Source organism: Malania oleifera, chromosome 3 (genome assembly GCF_029873635.1).
Source record: "Malania oleifera isolate guangnan ecotype guangnan chromosome 3, ASM2987363v1, whole genome shotgun sequence".
NCBI lineage: Eukaryota > Viridiplantae > Streptophyta > Magnoliopsida > Santalales > Ximeniaceae > Malania > Malania oleifera.
In genome coordinates, this window is record NC_080419.1 from 9,132,966 (window position 1) to 9,155,723 (window position 22,758).

Here is a 22,758-nt window from a genome sequence, read left to right on the forward strand (position 1 = left end):
TCATGTTGTATACAAATCAAGAAGAACGTTGCTAGGATCGTTTCTCCCGTTTAAGTACTCCAATATCTTTTCTATCCTTCACCAGATTTATGGGAGTGTGCTGATGAACAGAAAGCAGAGTTAGAGAGAGGACAATTCTTATATGCCTTTTCCTTCCTTCCTTTAAGCTAACATCACTATTCAACTATCCCTCTCAGCTTTTCTCTACTTTACAACTTAAGAGCTTTTCTTTCCTTAGTTTAGCTTGATGTTTGCTTGCCCCTTCATCTACACCCCATAACAGTAGCTAATGTATATAGGAATCAAAGCCGACTCTTCATTAAGGCCACTGAGGTGCTTGCCTAGGGCGCCAAAAATTTTGGGGCCCCTAAATTTTTTTTTTTATATAAAAATATTAACATTATTTATGGAATTTACGCGTTTGGTGGACGGAATGCACATGCAGTACAAGCTAAAATTATTTGATGTACCTAGAAAAATTAATTTTAAATAAAAATAAAAATTAAATAAAATATTAAGGGCCTCTAATTAAATCATTCGCTTAGGGCATCATATTGTGAAGAACCGCTCCTGATAGGAATATCCTTTAAACCTCCAGCCATTAAAACCTCATTTATTTCTAAGCTAATTTTTCAATTAACCCATTAATAACCATTCAATATCCTTTATCATATGTGACATGTACCCTTCATGTGAGACCCATATCATTGACATATCTTTGGGATATCTATCCAACATATTATACTTCATAATCCATTTCATAATAACAACCTCGCTGTACGTGGCAACTACAAAATAATATAAATGTTATACAAATTGTTATTTTTATTTTAAATTATTGATATTTTTATTTTAATTATATTTTAAAATTCGTATAATCATCATATTTTAATTTAAATAAAAGGTGTATCTGAAATAAATGATATAATAAAAAATTAATTTTGAATATTAAGATATTCTAACAACAGGTCATCAAAACGATTGAGAGTTAAAATTTTGGATTTTTCGTTTTTTCATAAACAGCTAAAATCGACAATATAAATGTAAAATTGACAACGTAAATAATGTGCTGTTATAATTTATTTTTTTACTATATAAAAATTAAAACATATAATATAAAACATAAATGAAAGTAGATCCTAATGTTTTATTTAGGTGGCACGAGCCTTGCACATGCTCCATTCCTTTCATTTGATTACATGGATTTTTGGCTAGTTATAGTACTAAAGTACATGAGTTTATTCGAATTAGATTTTTTTTTTTTAATGTTTAATACTAACAAGCCATTATAATTAATAAGATTAAGAAATAAGCCTTAAGGATTAACTCGAGTGCATATGAGAGGAGGAGGGGCTCTAAGTCTCCTAGTAGCAATAAGAAGTATAGGTTTAATGACTATTGATTCTTTACCAACTTGGACATACTTGGTGGTAGAAATGAGCATTAGATCGATACAATTAATTCGGTAAATTAAATGAATTAATAAAAAATTTTTAGATAAGAAATTAGGTAAACCGAATCAAATTGAATTAATCCTTTAATCGAACCAATAATCGACTATGAATACTTTAGTTAAATTGGTTAACTAATTTTACCTAATTTACATATGTTATTAATACACACACATATAAATTATTAATGTATACATTAAATTATAAATAATATAAAAATTATATATATTATGGATATACACCATACATAAATTATTAATATATATTGTACATAAATTATTAACGTATATATAAATAATTGGTAAATTCAATTAACCTATCTAACTGATTTGACGTATTGAACCAATAATCGAAAATTGATTTTTTACGACAATAAAAATTGAACTAAAATACATATATTAATTGAACTGAATTAGCTTAATTTGTTCGTTTCAATTGATTAATTTGATTTTAAATTCAATCTTGAAACCCCTACCAATGATCATTTTCTCCATGATAAAGATGCATCACTCCTTAGAAAATCAGTAGACTTTTAGGAGAGTATCTATAATTCCACCTCTTTCTTTGTTTTTTTACATCAACCGCTTTTATCCATGATTTAAGGGTTGTATTGAATAAAAAATTAATTTTACATTATTATTAAAATATAAAAAATTAAATTTTTATTTAAAAAGATATAAAATTTTTTTAGTAGGTTTTCAAAATTATATAAATTTATACTTATAATAAAAATATTGAAAATTAAAATTGAATTTATATGAATTTTAAAAATAAATCCATATATAATTTACACAATTTAAAAATTAAAATTAAAATGGCATGTTCTTACTAAAAAGAGTAAAAATTTAAAAGTTTCAAATTAATAAAAAGACGTTTTTCAATTTTTATATAAATCTAAAATTATTTTTAATAATGTGATATCTTTTGTAATTATTTAAAAATAAAAAAAGAAATATAAAGTTGTTTCACAAGTATAGTGGCAAAACCAAAATTCATCGTCAAATGATTCAAAAGTTTCCTTCCCCCAAGTTGCTGCTTCCCTGATGCTCGGAAAGATGTCTCTTCCTCTCGTCGAGGTAGACGGCGCGGCGGACGCAGGGAGAGGAGGTCGGCGAGTCAATCGCGGGAGTAATTAAGGGTTACTCAAGCACCGTGCAGGTGGAAGTGGAGATGAGGCTAGAGATGGCGGCGGCGGCGGGCGTTGGTGGAGGTGTCGGACACGAAGGGGGAGTTGACGTTCTCGAGGCAGGCGGAGTGCTGGAGTGGGGGGCGGCGCCACTGTTCCCGGTGGCGGCAAATGGTAAGACGAGGGAGAAGAAAGCGAGTGAAAAATGGCAATTCGGATCTTCAGCTTGGCCTTTTTTTGGGGGTCCATGTAGCTTCGGCTTCTGGCTTTTGTCTTTTGTTATGTCAGGTGGGGAATGAAGCTTATCTGAGAATTCAGACTACTTTGGAGAAGGAAAAAAAAAAGCTTTAAGATGAATTTTGTATGAACACAGCTGCTGAATGAAAAATATATGTGGAATTGTTTTATTGGTGGGGGTGGGGGACGCTTGGTGCCCTAGGACCTCTGAATGGAAGTTTCTCTGAAGTTTACTTCATGTTTAAGGGATATACGTGTGAGTTTTAGGACAAACACGTGAAAGTGACAGGTAGCTGGCCTTCTGTTTTCCAAGGTTGAATCTTCTTATCATATAATTATTCCTCAGTAAAACACTGTCCAAACAGGGCCAAAACCCAACAGCAGGGTCTTCATCTTCTTCTGCTGGTCGGCTGAAAAAAAAAAGCATTTTCCAAACTCGCTGAGCTCTGGTTTCTTGATCATCAGAGACGATGGAGGAAAAGGTTTCTCAAATCCAGGTCCCTCGAGTGAAATTGGGAAGTCAAGGATTGGAGGTAAAGCCTACTCTTTTCATATGTAGGAAGTCAAACTTCAAATGGGTATTCTTGATTTTTTGACTAAGATGGAACTAGATTTAGTTTTGCATCTTATTTCATTAATCTGGGTTAGTGAATGCATGCACCATGTATTGGCTTCCTTGTTTAGTATGCTTATTTGAAGTTTATGTCAACAACTAGTTGTTTGATGAATTGCACGATTGGCTCCACTTAACAAACTTTATTGACTGCTGTCTCTTTATCCAAACTTGTGCATGCTGATACAAAATATTTGGCTTCCAGTTAACTAATCACTCTTGACTCAGACAAGGCCTTTAAAATCGGCTATGTACTTGCAATTCTACCAAAGAAAATGTATCTTTTATTTTCTTTTAAATAAAATATACATTTTCCAAAAGAAAATAAAAGAAAATGTATATCTTTTATACTTTTGAAAAGAAAAGAAAAGAAAGTGTCTTTTAATAGTTTTTGTTGGATGAAACATGACACACTTAGGTTACTTATATTGCACGATTTGATAACAAAATTCATAGCTTTTAAAAATTCTGCTTGGACAGAATTAACTGTGAATATGATGATCGCTTCATGTTTCATCTTCATGCATATGAATGAGAGAAATTGAAGAGTTGAACTCAGAAACAATTCATATATCCTAATTTTTGGCTTGTTGACATCATTAACAAGTATCACAATCGTTTTTATTTGAACCATTATCTTTTTGCATTATTGATTGATGAACTTACTAAATTGATCTGGTATGAGGTTCATGCTGTATGTGTTTGTAGAAGATGTCGTCTTGATTGATGAAATTAGCGGTGGAGTAAAATGTAAGTTACAATTATGGAGAGAAGTTTTAGAGTTTAGAGGTTTTAGGATGAGTAGAAATATGATAGAATGCATAAAATATAATTTAAGTCATGTTAAGAGAAATATTGAGGAGAGATTACACTTGATGGTCAAGAAATTAATAACACTCGTACATATAGACATTTTGGATCTATTATGCAAGTTGAAGGAAAATCAAAGAAGATGTAATACGTAGAGTTAAGGCGGGTAAAATGGAGAAGTGTTTCAAGCATGTTATATAATCGTAAAGTACCTTAAAATTAAAAGGAAAGTATTATAGGATGACTATAAGATCAGTTATGTTATGTGGATTAGAATGTTGGACAACAAATAACAAAATATTTAAAAATTAAAAGCTTCCAAAATGAGACTGCTAAGGTAGGTGAGTGGTATAAGGTTAAAATATAAGCTAAGGAATAAACATATTTGTGGTAAGTTAGGCATAACACTTGAAGATAAGATAAGGGAGGGGAAGGCTGAGATGGTTTAGGCACATGCACTGTAGGTCAAATGGTGCACCATTGAGGAGGAGTAAGCTAGTTATTATTAGTGGCAGTAAAAGGAGTAGGAATAGATTTAAAATAACTTGGAATGAGGTAGTGAACAAGGATTTCATAGCCTTCAATTTGTGTGAGAAAATTGCAATCTTGTTAGCTTGTAGAAAAAGATTCAAGTAGTTGACCCCGTCTAATTGGTCTTAAGGTTTGGTTTGTCGTTGTTATTGGCAAGTATTACTTATCAAAGCAATACATCAGCCAGATTTATTTATTTATTTAGTTTTCATCATGCAGGTTTCTAAATTGGGATTTGGATGTGGGGGACTTTCTGGATTTTATAATGCTCCTCTCTCTCATGAAGCTGGATGTGAAGTTATCAGGGAAGCTTTTCAAAAGGGTATCACCTTTTTCGACACATCAGATTTCTATGGACATAATCATGATAATGAGATCATGGTTGGCAAGGTAAAGTTCTTCAAAAGTTCAAATAACTAAGAAAAAATGAACAAAAACTAGAGGCATTAATTTTGGTTCATTTTCTTTTCTAATCTTATTCCTCTCCTTTTATCTCTTTCATACATGTGTGCACAAACACGCATCCATGAAAGCATGCATGCTTATGCACAAAAATTCATGGTTTTGCAATTGAGTAAAACCATGGATGGATGAAAGCTCCAAAGAACAATAATAGATTGTAGCAACCAGAATCATGGTTAAGCTCATGCCTCTTTTCATGGCAAGAACATGATTTGAAGTGCACAACATAATTAATGTTGGTGCAGTCATAATGTGTTTCTGTGGATGCAAGTATTCCTTATAGATGATATCCACTAGATTACATTTTTGTTCCTTTATTGATCAATGAAATTTTTATTATTTTTTCCATATTAGGCTTTGAAGCAGCTTCCGAGGGAGAAAATTCAACTAGCAACAAAATTTGGCATATTTGTGGCAGAGGATGGTCATGTTGGGATCAAGGGCACTCCTGAATATGTACGGAAATGCTGTGAAGCTAGTCTCAAGATGCTTAATGTGGACTATATTGATCTATACTATCAGCATAGAGTTGACGTTTCAGTGCCAATAGAGGATACTGTATGTGTCTCCCACTTGTTTTTTTTCTTTTTTACATTTCATTAACTGATTTATTTTCCATATGTGGTGTATGAAACAATGTAAATCCAACTATTCAATTACTCATGGTGAGCTAGATGGAGGAGCTCAAGAAGCTTGTGGAAGAGGGAAAGATAAAATACATTGGGTTATCTGAACCTAGTGTTGACACAATAAGAAGAGCACATGCAGTTCATCCCATTACTGCCTTGCAAATGGAGTATTCCTTATGGACTCGTGAAATCGAGGAGGATATAATTCCGCTTTGCAGGTTATTTTATTTTATTTGCGTTTTATTTATATTATTTTTCTGGACATGAATTCGTTATAACAAGGGTAGTGTTTGAGAAGTAGGACAGCAAGGCTCTTCCTAATTGGCACACTTGATGCAAGTACTACATACCCAGACAGCTTATGAGCTGATCAAGGGACTAAGTAGGTAAAAGCGAATGCACATGGCACGCTAATCATACCCAAAAATAAACTTAGTGGTTGGTAGCATCCAAGTGAATCCAAGGAGCAAATTAGAGAATAAAATATTTTCCCATATTGAGCATAGATTAATGTTAAAGTCGAAAATGAGGAGGATGATGGCTTTGATATTCCTTGATGAAGCTTGTAACTTGCATGGCTTATGGTAGATCTGGGCATTACTAAATGCCCCAAGCAGCACTTCAGCAAGGAATTTGTATCTCCATTCTTCTATTATATAGAACTTCCTATGCCTATATATATAAGCAGAGAACTGAAATTTGATAGTGGTCTCGACTCTCAACCTATCTTTTTTTGCTGTAGTAGAGTGAATTGGAGCATTTTTACAGCTTCTACAAAACTGAAGAAACTTGATGCTTGATTACATTTGACTGTAACAAGATACATGAATTAGCGACAACATTGCTGAAGAAGATACAAGAACTTTTAATCAAAGATTTGTGGGCCATTGAGGTTGCTGGGCCCTATGGCGACTGCAGCAATCACTCCATGAGCTACACTCTGAACCCAATCTACCTTCGTGCACATTGAATCTCCCCACCGTGCAGAGCACATAATCATAATACAAAAACATTCTTAGCCTCCAATCCTTTTTTCCCCTCCCTCTTTTGAGTAAAGTGTGTGTGTGTATCTGAACCCAGTCTACCTTCATGCACACTGAAGCTCCCTAATGGGCAGAGCACAAAATTGTAGTACCAAAATATTCTCGGCCTCCAATCCACTTTTTCTTTTAGTAATATATATATATATATATATATATATATATGCAAACAAGATTAAAAGATCACCCATGCTGCAGGCTGTCAAAGAGGTCAAGAATTGCAAGAGAAAGATCACCCATGCTGCAGGTTGTCAAAGTGGTCAAGAATTGCAAGAGAATCATTTAAAAGCAACTGACTATGCCTGATCATTACGATAGCAATCCAATGGTCTTTACTAAGACCCTAATCCTCTTTTAAAGAACCATTACAACCTGACCTTTCTGACACCCTCACACCCTCATGTCTCCCACACCTACAGCCGCCTAAACAACACCCCCTCCCCCAGGACCCGCACTTTGTAGTGTTATTGGTTTTGAGCAGGAAATGAGTTGTGAGGTGATTCCTAGTGTAAGTTAGGAAGCCTAAAAACACAAAACTATCTTTCCAAGTCCATTAAGGGTGAATCCATGAGCACTTCATGTTTTTGCTAGCCTGTCTTCCTTTTAAAGTTTCTCTCCTTTATGCTAAAGCATAAAAAAATTTTGTATTAAAAATTCTAGTTTGAATTATGTTTATTAAAATATTTTGATGGTTATCTTAGTCATTTAGCATTTTTATTGTTAGTATTATGTTAGAAAGTGGATTTTAGTGAGTGTATTGTGGTCATTATTTGACATATATTATAAATGGAGGAAGAGATCTATTGTGATTAGGTCTTTCATTTTACCCTCTCCTTCAACATGGTGTTAGAGTATGATTATGAGACCTAAACCCTAATTGTCACAGACACCATCAAAACCAAAGCCTAAAACCCTAAATATGCTGCATGTAAACCATCATAGAAGAATTTCTAGCAACCCTATTGCCCCAACCCCAAAATACAGACAGCAGCTTTCGGAAGCCAGAGCGGTCGCCAGAAATTTCATGGGGGACACTGCCAGTTCAGGAACACAAAATCCACTCTAGGTTTTGCAAAAGCAACACTATTGTCACCACAGACACTGCCGATCTGTCCCCTGCTGAAATCCCATCTTGAGACAGTCCTCCACTCACATTTGCTGGTTGAAGGCTGTAAGGGCCAACCCCATGCGCCAGTGTGTGAAGCCAATTTCAGGCATGTTTCTGGCCTGAATTCATCCAGCAGTGCTCGAATCCGTCTATAAACATATTATTGAAGTTCTTTGTAATGTTTTTTGTCCCAAGAACTCACCTTTTCTTAGTTGCTCATGTGTGGCACCTGAGGAATTGTTGTTTGATGGTTTGTCAATGTTTATTGAGTTTATTGGGCCTCAAGCAGTGGTATTTGAGGTGTTTTTGATTTGTATGTTGTGGGCTTGTGATTTGCATCTTTTGTCGAAGGTTGTGTATGTTGGGATTGAGTTGTTGAATTCGAAAAACATGTCTGCTGTTTAATTTCGATTTGCTGCTTTATTGAGGTTGCCTTTGTTGGGATGGAGTTTCTGAATCCTAAAGTGTGTCTCCCTCGTCAGTTACTTTTTTGAGTGAACAACGTACTATAATTGTGTCAAAGGAGTAGTATTCAAGGTTTCTATAGAGTATCAGGCATCCCAACGAGCATCTCACTACATTGCATCTTTTACTCATAAAAGTGACCATACTATTTGTAAGTCATCCGGTATCTCTCCCGCTAGTCCATAGTTATCAATTCTGCTACTATTGTCCGTATGATAGGTGTCATCAACTTCTTTTCTACTCTCTAGTATTCTAAAAATCTACTTCAAGTTACCCTTGCTGAGGGTCTTCCATTGCTGTTAAGGGAATAGGAACAGTAAATCCTTCTCCATCCATCTTTATTTTTTGCTACATTTGTTAATGACTACTCCATAATGGGTTGGTTGTGTTTAATGAAAGATTGTTCTGAGTTGTTTAATATCTTTTGTGCTTTATGTTCTAAAATAAGGATTTAGTTTGATATGCCAGCTTGAATACTTCGTAGTGATAATGCTAAGGAGTTCAGTTTTCAATTTACTGCCTATAAAACTAACACTATCATGATCCCTCAGTCATCTCATGCCCACACTCCACAACAAAATGGAGTTGCGGAGCGGAAAAACAGACATATGTTTGAAGTCACTTGAACCCTGTTGTATTAAATGAATATCGCTAAATTTTTTTTTTTTTGGAGTGACGTTGTATTCACTGCTGCTCTCTCATCGATAAAATGCCATCTTTTGTTCTTGGTGGTAAAATCCAATATTCAATTATCTACCTTGAGGCTTTATTGTTCTTCCTTTCTCCTTGTATATTTGGTTGTGCGTCCTTCATCAGTTAAATCCAGGAAGGCTGAAGGGGTAAAATTGGATCCCTATGCTATCAATTTTCTTTTTTAGGGTTATTTCTTTACTCAAAAGTGATACCAATGTTATAGCCCCACTTTACATTGATTCTTTGTCTTTGCTAATGTTACCTTCTTTGAGTCTACACTATACTATTCTGATTCATCGAGTTCTGTTGACCTTGATGATTCCCTTCCTCTGCCTAGTCTTCCCGATCCTAACTTATTTCCTTCATCTAGTTTTCCTATATCTTCATCCAGTTTGAGTCTTCTTGTCGCTTGGATTGTCCCAATTTGCAAGTGTACCCACGACAACTCAAGGGTGGTGAGCCTCCTTTAGTTTCCACTTCTATGCTTATAGTTCCCTTGTTAGATGATTCTTTTCCCCAAGTGGTTGATCCTCTTATTGTTGTTTGAAAAGGTAAACACACTTGTACCCAACACCCAATCTTTAATTTTGTTTCTTTTGATTTCTTATCACCCTTATGTTATTGTTTTGTTAGCACTTTATCTTCTGTTGCTTTTCCAAAGTCTATTTTTGAAGCCCTGTCCCATTCTGGGTGGAGGAATGCAATAAGAGGAGAGATGCATGCACTACGGGATAATGATACTTGGGAGTTGGTACCTCTTCCTCTTGGTAAGTTTGTGTTTGGTTGTTGGATGTACATTGTGAAGGTCAATCTAAATGGTTCCATGGCTTGATTGAAGGTTCACCTTGTGGCTAAAGGATATACTCAGGTGTATAGCTTGGAAGATTCAGATATATTCTCCCTTGTTGCTGAACTTGCCTCAGCACGTTTGTTCATCTCCTTGGCCGCCACCTATCACTAGCCTCTACATTAGACATACTTTCCTACATGGTGATCTTCAGGAGGAGGTCAATGATGATTAAGGTTCCCAGATCCTAAAGAATTTCCTATAGACTAAAGATTTGAGATCATTGAAGTACTTTTTGGATATACAAGTATAGATATCTTGTATGGGAACCGTCTTGTCATAGAGGAAGTATGTTCTTGATCTTTTAGATGAGACTGGACTGTTGGGATCCAAACTTGTTGATACACCAATGGATCCTAATAGTAAGCTAGTACCAAATATGGCTGATTTGTTGTCAACCTAGGACAATATGGAGACTTGTTGGAAAGGGGAATTATCTCATGCTCACTCCACTAAATATATCATTCGCAACAAGTGTTGTGTGTCAGTTTCTTGATTCTTCGAGAACAAATCATTGGGATGCACTAATTTGCATCTTAAGATATCTTAAAGGTGTGCCTAGAAGTGGTCTCTTATATCAAGACCAAGTTCACACTCATCCTTGGGGATATGTTGATGCAAATTGGGTTGGGTCACCCTTCGACAGAAGACCGATAGCCGAGTCATGTATCTTTGTTTGTAGAAATTTGGTTTCTTGGAGGAGTTAGAATCAAACTATGGTGGCTAGATCAAGTGCTGAGTCAGAGTATAAAGCCATGGCTCACACTACACGTGAACTTGTTTGGCTGAAGAACATGTTGGAAGAGCTGGGTTTTCCATATTTTTAGTCTATGGAGCTTATGTGTGATTATCGAGCTGTCATTCTTATTGCCTCCAACCCAGTATTCCATGAGTAGACAACACAATTGAAGTTGTTTGCCACTTTGTCCGGGACAAACTTGCGCAGAAGCTTATTATCACCCCTTTTGTGAACTCTGATTTGCAGCTTGCTGATTTATTTACTAAAGCCTTTTGGAGGGGGGGGGGATGCTCGTGTTAAATTCATTTGTTATAAGCTAGGAGCATATGATATATATGCTCTAGCTTGAGGGGGAGTGTTAATGGTTATCTTAGTCATTTAGCATTATTAGTGTGTTAGTGTTATGTCACTTATGAGTTAGTATGTGTATTATGGTCACTGGTATGTACTTTCACCGTTTCATTATAAATAGAGGGAGAGACCTACATTGTGATTAGGTCTTCCATTTTACCCAATTATTCAATAATATATGAATTTGACTATATATAATAAACAATCTTAATTATATTTAGAACACTAATTTTTATACTCACTTTTTTTTCCTAATATTGTAGAGATACCCATTACCACAAAACTTTTGATTCAATGTCTAAAAATTAATGAAATAGAAAAGCCGTTGTGTCTAAAAAACCAGGGATATACAATTAAAGTTAAAATAAAATGGATTTATTAAAGCTTAAAATACATAAAATTATGAAATAAATTTATTATTGAAATCTAGCCCTATCAGTGTTAGAACCAATTTCTATAACCCAATCTCCAAGGAGCAAAAAAGAAAGATAAAAAAAGTTAGGGGAAAGAAGAGGGACCTGCATATGGTTTTCATTGACTTAGAGATAGCCTACTATATGTTGCTTAGGGAAATTCTTTGGCGGGTTTTAGAAAAAATGGGAGTATGTAGTAGATATACTGAGGTCAATAAGAATGTGTATGTAGAGTAATGACTAGCGTTAGGACTATAGGAGGAGAGTCTTGAGAATTTCCAATCACAATATGTGTACGTCAAGGTTCTACTTTGAGCTCTTATCTTTTTACTTTATTGATGGATGAATTCACTAGGAGTTTCCAAAACGAGATCCCTTGGTGTTTGTTGTTTGCAGATGATATTGTCTTGATTGATGATAGTAGGAGTGGAGCAGAATCTACCACTTTAACACTTTATTTCCTTATTGTCGTCAAAAGACTTTTCTGAAATTGAGCTGCTGGTTTCCTGTAATTGTTTGACAATATGATCTGTTCCATTTGAATCTTGGGGAACTAGAGAGAGATTTTGGCCTTCGTTTACAGGTGGGTGACAATCCTTCTTCCCTATATTCTCCACCTGTGTATCGGGGCTTGAAAATTGGGCATCTTGGGCCTGCCCATTATGATTGGTCCAATCCTCATTTCCCTTAGGCTGGTTATCCAAAATAGGGGCCTGAAAATCTTGAGCCTGTCCCTTGTGAATGGCCCAATTTCCCTTTCCCTTTGACTGCCATCTGAAATAGGGCCCTGCAAATTCCATTTTATATAAAAATGAGGCCCTTCCTTTTTTACATTAACTTGCCCCGGTCCAATACAATAACCAATTGGCCCAGCCCAGATTTTTTTATCTTCCTATTCCCCTACCTTAACCTTAGCCACCCGTACTGGAGTTGCACTGTCATCCAAAACCCTAGCCACCATTGCAGTGTCAGCACGTCCGACTGCCTGAGGTCAGCCCCACATCGAATGCACATATCATCTATCCCATTCGCAGCATCCCACTTTCCTTGTTGGAACTTGCTTTCACAGCTTCCTCCTTCAACTGCCTTCCCTTTCGTCACCACTTGACTCCACGATCTGGGCTCCTAAGGCCTACCCACACCTTCGCCTTGCGATTGAAACCCAAACTCTAGGGCTAATTTGCTGAACTTGCTCGCCAAGCTGTACCAACCAACCCCTTTTGCTCCACCAGGGATAAATACAGAGAACATCTTACTGTTCCAACCCAACCCTATCTCCAAAAACTTCCCAACACTAGTCCACTTAATTGACATCCAAAACAACATATTCTCCATTCGGACCTTTCGAGAACCCCTAACCAACTGAACAAAATATGGAAGACCATAAAGAACTACCTCTTTCAGATGTTTAATCCATCTATTCCGAGTGGGATTTTTCTTGAGTACAAACAGAAACTAAATATCTCTCCCCCCCCCCGGTCCAAAGTCAAATCAAAGGTCTTCCCTTTAATTTGAGTTGTGAATTTTGACATCACCTGCTACATTCAAAGCCATAGGGAGAGAGTGAGAGAGAGGGGAAGTCATTTCGCATCAGAGAGGAACGACATAGCTCTCTGGTTGTGGTATTCTTTTGCATTATTTTAATGCATCATAAAAAAAGTGAAAGAATATCTTAAACATCTTTTGTAGGATATTAATTATATTTATAACTTACTAGATTGTACTTTGTTCCTTAGGACCTAGAGGTACATGGTTTATATTAATCACTAGATACATTAGATTCAAATTTTGAAATAGGAATTGGAGATTTTGGAAAGAGGATACAATTCTCTTATTCTGTGCCTAAATATTATCTAAATAGACCCAAAAAAACTTAAGGGAACAATAGTTAGTACTAATGAAAAATTAAATTATACTAATGTTATTATTACTTTTTTTAATTTTGTGTGTGTGTGTGTTGTGGGGAGAGAGGGGGGGGGGGATCCGCCACTGAATCTTACATTAATCATGTCAGGACCTCATCTTGGACTGATGTTTGCTGTAGAATAGTCTCTCATTCATCGCTAGTGAGACCATATGATAAACTGCATCATTAAACAGAGTGGAGGAATCATTAAATGGAAGAATCAACAAGTATGTAGATGAACAATATAACCAACTTACATAACAATTAAATAGGAATGCAAGTGGGTGAAGTCATTGAAAACAAATTTTTCAGGACTAATAGTTACAGTATCTCTTATATCTTTGGCCTTGAATGCAGCAGACATGTCCTATAACTTATTCGTTGTAATTTCCACCTTCTCAAGCCCTTTCATGAATTCTTTGGGCTCAAACTTCAATTGATACATCGGTTAGTTTCTTGGGCTTTTCTTCTAAAATTAATTGGTTGCAGCTTGAGCTTCGGCTCACCTAACATCTCAACAGGCCTTTCCTCCTATTCTTCCATAGTAATCCCTTTTCTTGCAATTGAGCCCTGAAAACATCTAACTTTTGTTTTTTTTTTGAAGAATGTGAACCCTACCAGTTGCCCCCATAGGAGCCCTGCACAGGAAACTACCCCCCATCCCCCAAACCCCCTCCTACCCTTAACCCCAAAATCCCTCCCCCCTTTGAAAAATTGGGAAGAATCCTATCTAAGGGGATTTGAACCTTGGACATACCCTTGGGTAGGAGGTGAGCCACTGGGCCAAAGCATAGGTTCTAAAATTATCTAGCTTGTTGTTAAGGTCTACAAAATCCCTGTGAAGCTCCACAACTTCCTTCTTGTACTACTGTTGGGCCATACTGGTCTTTTTACGAACACATGTATGTGATCTCTTCAATCATTCAAATTGGTCACATCCTTCTGAACTGGCTTGAGCTAATCTTTAGTCATCAGAACTCCCCTTTTTCTCGGCTTTTGTTCAACTGGTTCAATTCTGTCATACCAGTATAGTTCAATTAAACTGACAAGTCTGGTTAGCCACGTCAAGTTCTGTTAATCTGGTGCATTTAGTTTGGTTGGGTTGGAAGCAAGTTCAGAGAATTCTCTTTTTTGCTTTCTCCAAACTTCTGCAAGGGTTTTGGCTTGCCTTTGGAGCAGATAGGAGGTGAACAAATGATGGCCAAGGAGATTGACAGCGAATATTGAGGCGGCAATTGTCTTTGACGAGGCTGACTAGTGAGTGGAAGACATTGATGATGACTGGGACTTCTGATGATGGTGCCATGGAGGTTGAGCTTCAATGATGGGAAATTCGGCTGTCTGTGTTGGCTGTTCTAGCAAGCTGGGTCTTGATGGTTTGTCGGGGTTGGTTGATGGTGAAATTGTATAGGGGTGAGGTTGAAGCAGCTTTGGTTTCTTTGCCCAACAGTGATGATGGCGATACGATAGTAAAGATGGAAGTACAGAATGTGCGGCTCTTGGATGTGTCATTTAGGTCTACTAGGATTGTCATTGGAGGACGGGTGGTGGTGGTTTGGGTTTGGGTTTGACAATGGGGTGCGACTCTAGTGGACTGTGGTTGTGCGATGGCATTATGGGCAATGATGGCTTAGCTCTAATACCTCTTGATGTTGACCCTATGTCTTAACACACATGGGAAAATCCCAATAACTAAATTCATATTATTAAACTTTGAACAAAATCTTTTACAATCATATATTTGTAGGCCTAGCAGCCTTGGTTATCAAAAAAATAAAATAAGGACACCTAATAGAACAAAAAACAATTTCTTAATAGCTAGGATTCTGAAATCTGTGAATTTGGACCTACTACTAGAGGACATCACAAAAATGGTAAAAGATATTACAGTATATCTTAAAATTGGGTAGTTATCTCCAAATGTCTTAAATCTTGTTCATACATTCTCCATCACCATACAGGGTGTTCCCTTTGGTGAGCCTTCCTGTGTATTAAGGCTTGCTTGGATGCTACTATTGAAGGTTGCAAACCAAGCAAAAACCTCTATTTTGGCGCTTCCAGCCCTTTCCATATATAGCACCTTTTGTTGACTTCATCCTGTAATTTTTTCTTCTCTTTTGTGCTGCAAAATGATTTTGTGTAAATACACCATTGACATTATGTTTCAAAACCAGATCATCACTATCCAATTTGCGGACTTGATCTGTGTCAACGTATTTCTTTGGTCTGTTTGCCAACCAAACAAAAATCTTCTATAGTTACATTTCAAGACCCAACTTTCATTCACCTTGTTGGAAATTCCCACTTGTAAGAGTTGCCCCACATTAGAAAATAGAGTGGAGGAGTGGCATATATACATGGATGGCCTAATACATGGAAGGTAGGATTGATTTAGAGGCATGGGGAATGCAATTCTAGGCATGTTAGGTTTGGGGGAGGCCCATTTGAGTTACTGTTGGAGAACTGGGCTTGCTGCCAAAGGGCAGGCGGTTTCTGATCAGGGGGATTTCTAGGAACTCTTTAAGTGAGGGGGAGATTGTTGGAAATTTTCACTTGTCAAGGTTGTCCACACCGAAAGGAAAATTTAGGAGTTGCTTATATACATGGATGGACGCAAAACATAATGGCTTAAGCATTTGGGTTAAGTTGGTACTCATCCATGTATATCAAACCCATGTGAGGACTCCCCGCTGCTAACATGCTTATTGCCCCATTTGTGATGTTAAAGCACCCATGTGAGGACTCCCCGCTGTTAACATGCTTATTGCCCCTTTTGTGATGTTAAAGCATTTTTATTACTTGCTAGAACACTTAGTTTTGGGAAGTTATCCTGCAGAGGTTTCTCTCTTGCCCATTTGTATGTCCGCAATCTCACTGTGGAACTGTCACCCACCAGTATTCTAAGACCTCATAGTAGGAACTTTGCCCACCTTATTTCCTTGGATCTTTAGGTTTATTATCTTCCCCACAAAATTTCTGTGTGTTTTCCTCCCAACTTTTTTCACTGAATCCCCCCTAACCCCCCTCTTGAGGTTTTATACTTTCATTTCCTTAATTCCTTCGTACTTTGCACATACGAAATTTCTCCGTAATGGTTCCTTATCTTTGTAATACTTCCATGACCGCATTTAGATAAGATTGCTGCAATTGTCTTTCATCCTCCCAACACATAAGCCCCCACTGCATTTAATTTTTGTGATCTTTGTCCAATGGAGGCCCAACGCAGTCTCCTTCAATCTGTTTCACCCCCATCCCACAAAAAAGAAAACACACACACACACACACACACACACACATTGTATTCTCCCATCTCTTGTGGAACTTTGATGGGATTTAAAGAGACATGTATTCTATAGGTAGATAAGGTAATGCTGCTGTGATAAGAGTCGGCCTCCCTCCTTTGATAGTTGTTACACCTTCATTGTTGCCAGTTAGTGTGCCCATCCTCCATTAGCCCACTCTTCTTAAAATTTACTTTCAGCATAGAGATAAGCTGGAAGCAGCTCAGCACTCTTCTATTTTTCGATACGCAAAGAAATTCATTAGTTAGAAAAAGGATGTACAATCAGGAAAAGAGACACCTTATTTAAATGTCTGGGAAAGCCCAAAGAAAACATAAAAAGAAAACCAGAAATCAGCACATCCTAAGAAATCAACAGAGCAAGCCAATCCCGTTTAATATCCAAGAAGCTGCCAATCCTGCTTAATATCTGAGAAGCATATCCCCTTGAAATTTCCATTACTGATGCACCTTGGCACTCTTTTCAATGATGTCTAGCGTTCTCATCTAGGCGCCAAAAATGTAATTATGTCAGGTGCAAATTGGAGATGTGTAGGCACAGTGGATTCCTTGCCTGAGTCCCCTTTGAATTTTACTCTTCTGTAGGTGATCCATTGATGAGAATAGGCATTGCTTCTGTAGAGGCACATTCGTTTGTGTAGTTATGCCATCTTCCAAATCCCATTTTCTTTCACCATGATATCATTGAGGAATCCCCAATCCAGTGTCATGTGCTTTCTTAAAGTCTAATTTCAGAATGACCCCTTCTTTGCTCTTCTTGAAAGATTCGACTTCAGTCTAACAGAACTCCATCCAAAATTTGCTTACTTTTAATAAACGCTGTCTGTGTTTTAATTATTAGAGCTGGTATGAGGGTTTTTAATCTATTTGCTACTTGCTAGGAATGCTTCATATGAGGCTTATCTAAAATCCTTAAATTCTGAGAGTGTTTGCACCTTGGGAATTAGAATGCCAAGGTGATGTTTACTCCTTTCACCATTTTGCCATTTGTATGAAACTCTTGTAGAAATTTCATTATGCGTTGTGTTTGTTATGGTATTATGGCATTTCATGAAGAAATTGAAGTTAAATCTGTCTAGGCCTGGTGCTTTACTTCCTTTGCTATCGTTCAGAGCTTCAATAACGGCCTCCTTAGTAAATGAATTTTCTAATTTAGCGACTTGATCCTTTCCAATCCTCTTTAGCCTTACATCGTTCGTCATTATTTTGGTTTCTTTGATGCTATTCTCCTGAAGTGGTCTATATCTGTATTTTTGACTTCCGATGTCTGCTCCAATTTTCTACCTTCCACTGCGATTTCATCAATGAATTCTCTTATTCCTTTGGTTTTCTGGAGAGTGGAAGAAAAAATTCTGGCACTTTCATTCTATAATGCTTCCACATTTCTCTCAAGTATTTGATTTGGTCTTATTCCTCTTGGATCAGATTTCTACTTGTTTTTACCTCTTCCATTTCATCAATTTCTCATTTAAGTGCCTGAATTTTCTCTTCAGCTCCTAAAAATTTCAAAAAGACTCTTTTAGGATTTTTAAAACAGAATCATCTTGTTGAATTGTTTGTAATTTGCTCCTCCAATTCAGTACATTCCCTCATGGTCCACTGATTTCATGCGGTGCTCCATTCAACGAGCAAGAAATATCAATGATCTTGGTCCCCATTCTTTATTTTTCTGCATTGACCAAATTGTGATTTGAGAAGCTAGTTGGTTGTCCTTTTTTGCAGAGTATGTGTCCAGTGACTTTGCAATTTCTATATGCATCATTAATCTATCTAGCCAGCTCATGGATGGTACCTCTCAGTTATTGGACCTTGTGAACTTCCATCCTTGTGGTAGGTCAATGATTTCCATGTTGTTGATAAAAGTCTGAAAATCTGTTATCTGGCTAGTTTTGATTTTGAGCCTTTCCTTTGGCTTAGTTCTTTAATGTATAGAAATTTCCACCTAAACACCATGGTTCTACTAATTGAGCTCTGTGTTCAATCAAGTGCTGCCAAATACCTCTTCTTCTGCACCAAAATTATACGAATAAACATTTACACACATCATGTGCATTTCATTTTAGTTTTTAACTATTACTGCAATGAGTCTGGTCTCAGTTAATGTGTATATTTTAGAAAATTCAGCTGGATACTCTATTGTGATTAATCCTCCAGAAGTACCTTCTGAGCTAACCCATTTGCTTTGTCATTCTCTTTGTCCATATTGTTGCAGATCCTTACTCAATTTTTTTAATTTGTTTCTTGTATGAACTTACGTACTAATTTTCTTGTCTTTGTTCTTATCTTCCCCACCCCTCATATTCCATACAAGGTAATTCATGCTCCGCTCACTCCGTTGTCTTCGAAATAGGGATCATGTGTTTATCCACCATTTGAGTCCCACAATCTGAGGCTGTTGGACGCTTGTGAATTCCTGAACGTCTATCTCCATTAATGCCTTCATTGTTTCTTCTTCATTATACTAACAATCTAATCCATTTTCTTGCGTAGTTCCCATGTTGCCTCCACCTATTGTCTGATTAATCTGTTGTGGTTTTGCATGCCTTAATCTGATGCTGTTGCCTCCATAATTTCTTTTCCTCTCCCCTTTTTTTGTTGTTTGTTTTCTCCTCTCGCCATCACCTTGGGTATGTGTTTTCATTTTATTCTCCTTCTTTCCTTTGGAATGCATTACAATCTTTTTCAATTCACTGAACGTCTATTCCCAATAATGCCTTCATATTGTGTTCTCCATTGTCCTAACAATCAAGTCCAATTTCTTGCATAGTTGCCATGTTGCCTCAGCCTCTTGTCTGATCCTGTTCTGGCTTTGAAACGTGCTTTCATCTGATGCTGTTCCCTCCATAATTTTCTTTTCAATTTTTGGTCTTGTCCTATCGTCATCACCTTTGGTATGTGATTTTCATTTTATTCTGTTTCCTTTCTTTGAAATGCATTACAATATTTTTCAAGTCACCTCCCAGTTTCCGTTTTCTTTCTCTCATCAATTTTCTTATCATCAATTTTGTCTGGTCCAATTCTCCAGCAGGATCTGCTCCTTTCCAATTATTGGCGAGTTGCATTGCCATTTTTTATTTGTTAATTCTTTATATGAGCTCTTTGACATGGTACTGGTTGTGAATAGCCATAGTTAAAACTTTAAACCCTGATGTTTCCTACCTTACTGAGTAGCATGCCATTTACCACAGTTTGTTTCTTCATGACAAAGTTTGTATGGTTAATGGAGAAGAAGATTCTTGCTCAATCAAGCCTTGTTTTGTACCCTGTGTCATTGTCAACTGTGATGAATGTTTCATTTTATTTCAAATTCTCTAAGGCATGTAATGTCCATGCATGAAATGGTACTCTGATGCAGTTTAGCCACCACCAATATCTAGCTAGTTTTGTCATCTTCAACTCCCATGGTTTTACTCTAGTAACCAGCTGGACTACTAGTCTCTGCCATTCATCAACAGGTTTCGCATCAGTCTTACCTGGAAATCCAACATGCCTTGCTCATGATATAAGACTGAATTCTGTTTATTTTCTGACAGCAGACAACACATACCACAGATCTTTTCAGCCATGCTAACAATTTGCTGTTCTAAGCTATTTTAGGTAATTAGATTGTCTTATAATTTTCTATATTTGCAGGTTTTTCAGCCACCCCTTTCACCATACTGCTGTTTGATTTTCCATCATGCAGTCCAGATTGCTGTGTTACAGTGGTTTGTCCATATTGAACTAACTTCTCTCCTGCATTTTGGGTTTTTCATGTTGTATGATCTCCCTTGTCTTGTTCAAACTAAATTCAGCCAGTTCTAATGAGAATGTGTGTCTGAGTGGGCTTGCGCCATTGCAGGTTGAAACTACTCTAGTGGTTTCTTCTAATTGCCCATGCCATACAATTCCAAATCTAGTATTACATCTCTCTTTCACTGTATGAAAATTTTCACAATATTTCCACGCCATATGAAAATGTTCCTTTGGTGCTGAATGTCCACCTTCTCTGCAAGTTGTCAACGAAGATGTACACCAAAGGATTTCTGTCTTTCCCATGCCTCCTTCCATTTCTTCGCCTACCTGCTTGAGCACTTTTATGGACAATGATACTCTGCAGGTTTCTTGATATCCAGCTTTGTCATTTGCACTATCAGTTGGATTTTTTTTTTTGTCCCGAAAAAAGCAATTTATCAAAAAAGATCGAATTATCAAATCTTGCTTGAATTTTTTCTTGAGTGATAATTTGCATTCATAAATTGTGAGTTGTAAAGCTGGTCCAGGTCAAAACAAATCAAGGATATTGCAAAAGGCAATTAAGTTCATATTCATCTGTATTAATCTCACGAACTTTTGAAAATTTTCTTTCTCCTTACTTGCAGAGAGCTTGGTATTGGGATAGTGGCATATAGCCCACTTGGTCGTGGGTTCTTTGGTGGGAAGGCAGCTGCGGAGAGCTTGCCTACAGAGAGTATGCTGGTATGTGACTAGACAGAGAATGAGTAATCTGAAATGTCTGCTTTTTATATTCATGTTTGGCTTCATTGCATACGTGAGCATGAGAACTTTCATTCTGACTCATTCATCCCCTTTATAGACAGAAATCTCTCGCTAACTTTGGGTAAATAGGGACTTCTATATCAGTTTCATTTCCAAAACTCATTTTGGTCTTCCCACAACAGGCTTCCTATCCAAGATTCAGTGGGGAAAATTTGGAGGCAAACAAAGTCCTATATGCTCGGCTTACCAGCTTGGCTGCAAAGCATGACTGTACCCTTCCTCAACTGGCTCTAGCATGGCTTCTCCATCAAGGAGATGATGTGGTACCTATTCCTGGTAATTTAGCACTTATTTTCTTCCAAAAATACCATATTAAATTAAATTCTCTAAGTACTTAATTTATTGTTTATTAATTGAAATAGATGCTTCCATAAAATAGAGTCATGTAATAGAATATGATACTCTACTGGCAAATGTTACTGCAATGTTAGAGTTCAGATTATGCAAATAAGCATAATGGCAAATATAGTCAACTTTTTTCTTTTAGCCCCCAATTTTGCAGTCTTGTGGAACAGAATAGTTGCATTCTCTGAAGCAATCCCATATATACACACACAAGACACAAAGGGAAAGGGGAGGGAGAGATAAGATATAGATTGCTCTCTCTCTCTCTCTCTCTCTAAATAACCTTGTGTTAAAAGTTTGAAAGTGTTGTTTTATGTTTTCATCTTACAAGTTTTTCTAGCAAAGAATGTACCATGCCTAATTGGCAGCATTGGTGCCTGAACTAGTACTATAATTTCTGTTCATTGCATAGGAATTTAGATCTTGAACCTTCTATAGAGCCGCTATGATGGATGTTTTGACTGATAGGATGATCCTGCTTATTTTTCACCTAATTTTTTTTTTTAATAGGAACAACTAAACTTAAGAACCTTGATAATAACATTGGATGCTTTGGAGTAAAGCTTACACCGGAGGATGTCAGAGAAATTTCTGATGCATTCCCAGCTGATCAAGTGGGCGGTGAAAGGTATCCTGGTGATTTTTCCAAGCACAGTTGGCAGTTTGCAAATACCCCCACCAAAATCACAGCAAGTCATGTGTGATAAATAAGCAAGAGCGTAAATCTGCAACTCTCCTCTTCTCCTTTTTTTTTTGGGTGATAAATAAGCAAGAGCGTAAATCTGCAAGTAATATGCCTTGCTCTCTCTCTCTCTCTCTCTCTCTCTCTCTCTCTCTCTCTCTCTCTCTCTTTGTGAGCTATTTGGAGTGGAATCATAAACTAACAAGTCCCATCTGGCACGTCTTAAAAAATAAGTGCTTGTTATGAATGACACTTAAATACTTGTGTTGATGAGTAGATTTATGTTTAAAATATTTTTTAAAATTATTTCTTTGAAGAAAAATAAGTATTTGAAAGGTTATTACACTTAAGTAATATTGGATTATTTTTAAATAAGTATTTTTTTTTCCAAATAAATACTTGAGACAAGTAAGAAAAATACTCTTGTAGGTGATTCTAAACTATCTGTAAGAGTAAAATTTTAATGGACT

At 36.7% G+C, this 22,758-nt stretch overlaps 1 protein-coding gene across 2 annotated transcripts; it reads left to right on the forward strand.

Annotated features, from left to right (window-relative positions):
• The first annotated feature begins 2,316 nt into the window (after positions 1 to 2,316).
• Positions 2,317 to 22,546, forward strand: LOC131150468 (perakine reductase-like). 2 transcript variants are annotated; one of them, XM_058101195.1, is made up of 8 exons: positions 2,317 to 3,103; positions 3,180 to 3,347; positions 4,988 to 5,158; positions 5,585 to 5,788; positions 5,905 to 6,077; positions 21,084 to 21,180; positions 21,384 to 21,537; positions 22,117 to 22,546. In XM_058101195.1, the coding sequence occupies exons 2-8, from the start codon at positions 3,285 to 3,287 to the stop codon at positions 22,308 to 22,310; spliced, it is 1,056 nt and encodes a 351-aa protein (XP_057957178.1). In that variant the 5' UTR covers positions 2,317 to 3,103; positions 3,180 to 3,284; the 3' UTR covers positions 22,311 to 22,546. The 2 variants fall into 2 exon arrangements, with proteins under 2 accessions (XP_057957178.1, XP_057957177.1); XM_058101194.1 differs by having other exon boundaries at positions 2,317 to 3,347.
• The last annotated feature ends 212 nt before the right edge of the window (positions 22,547 to 22,758 follow it).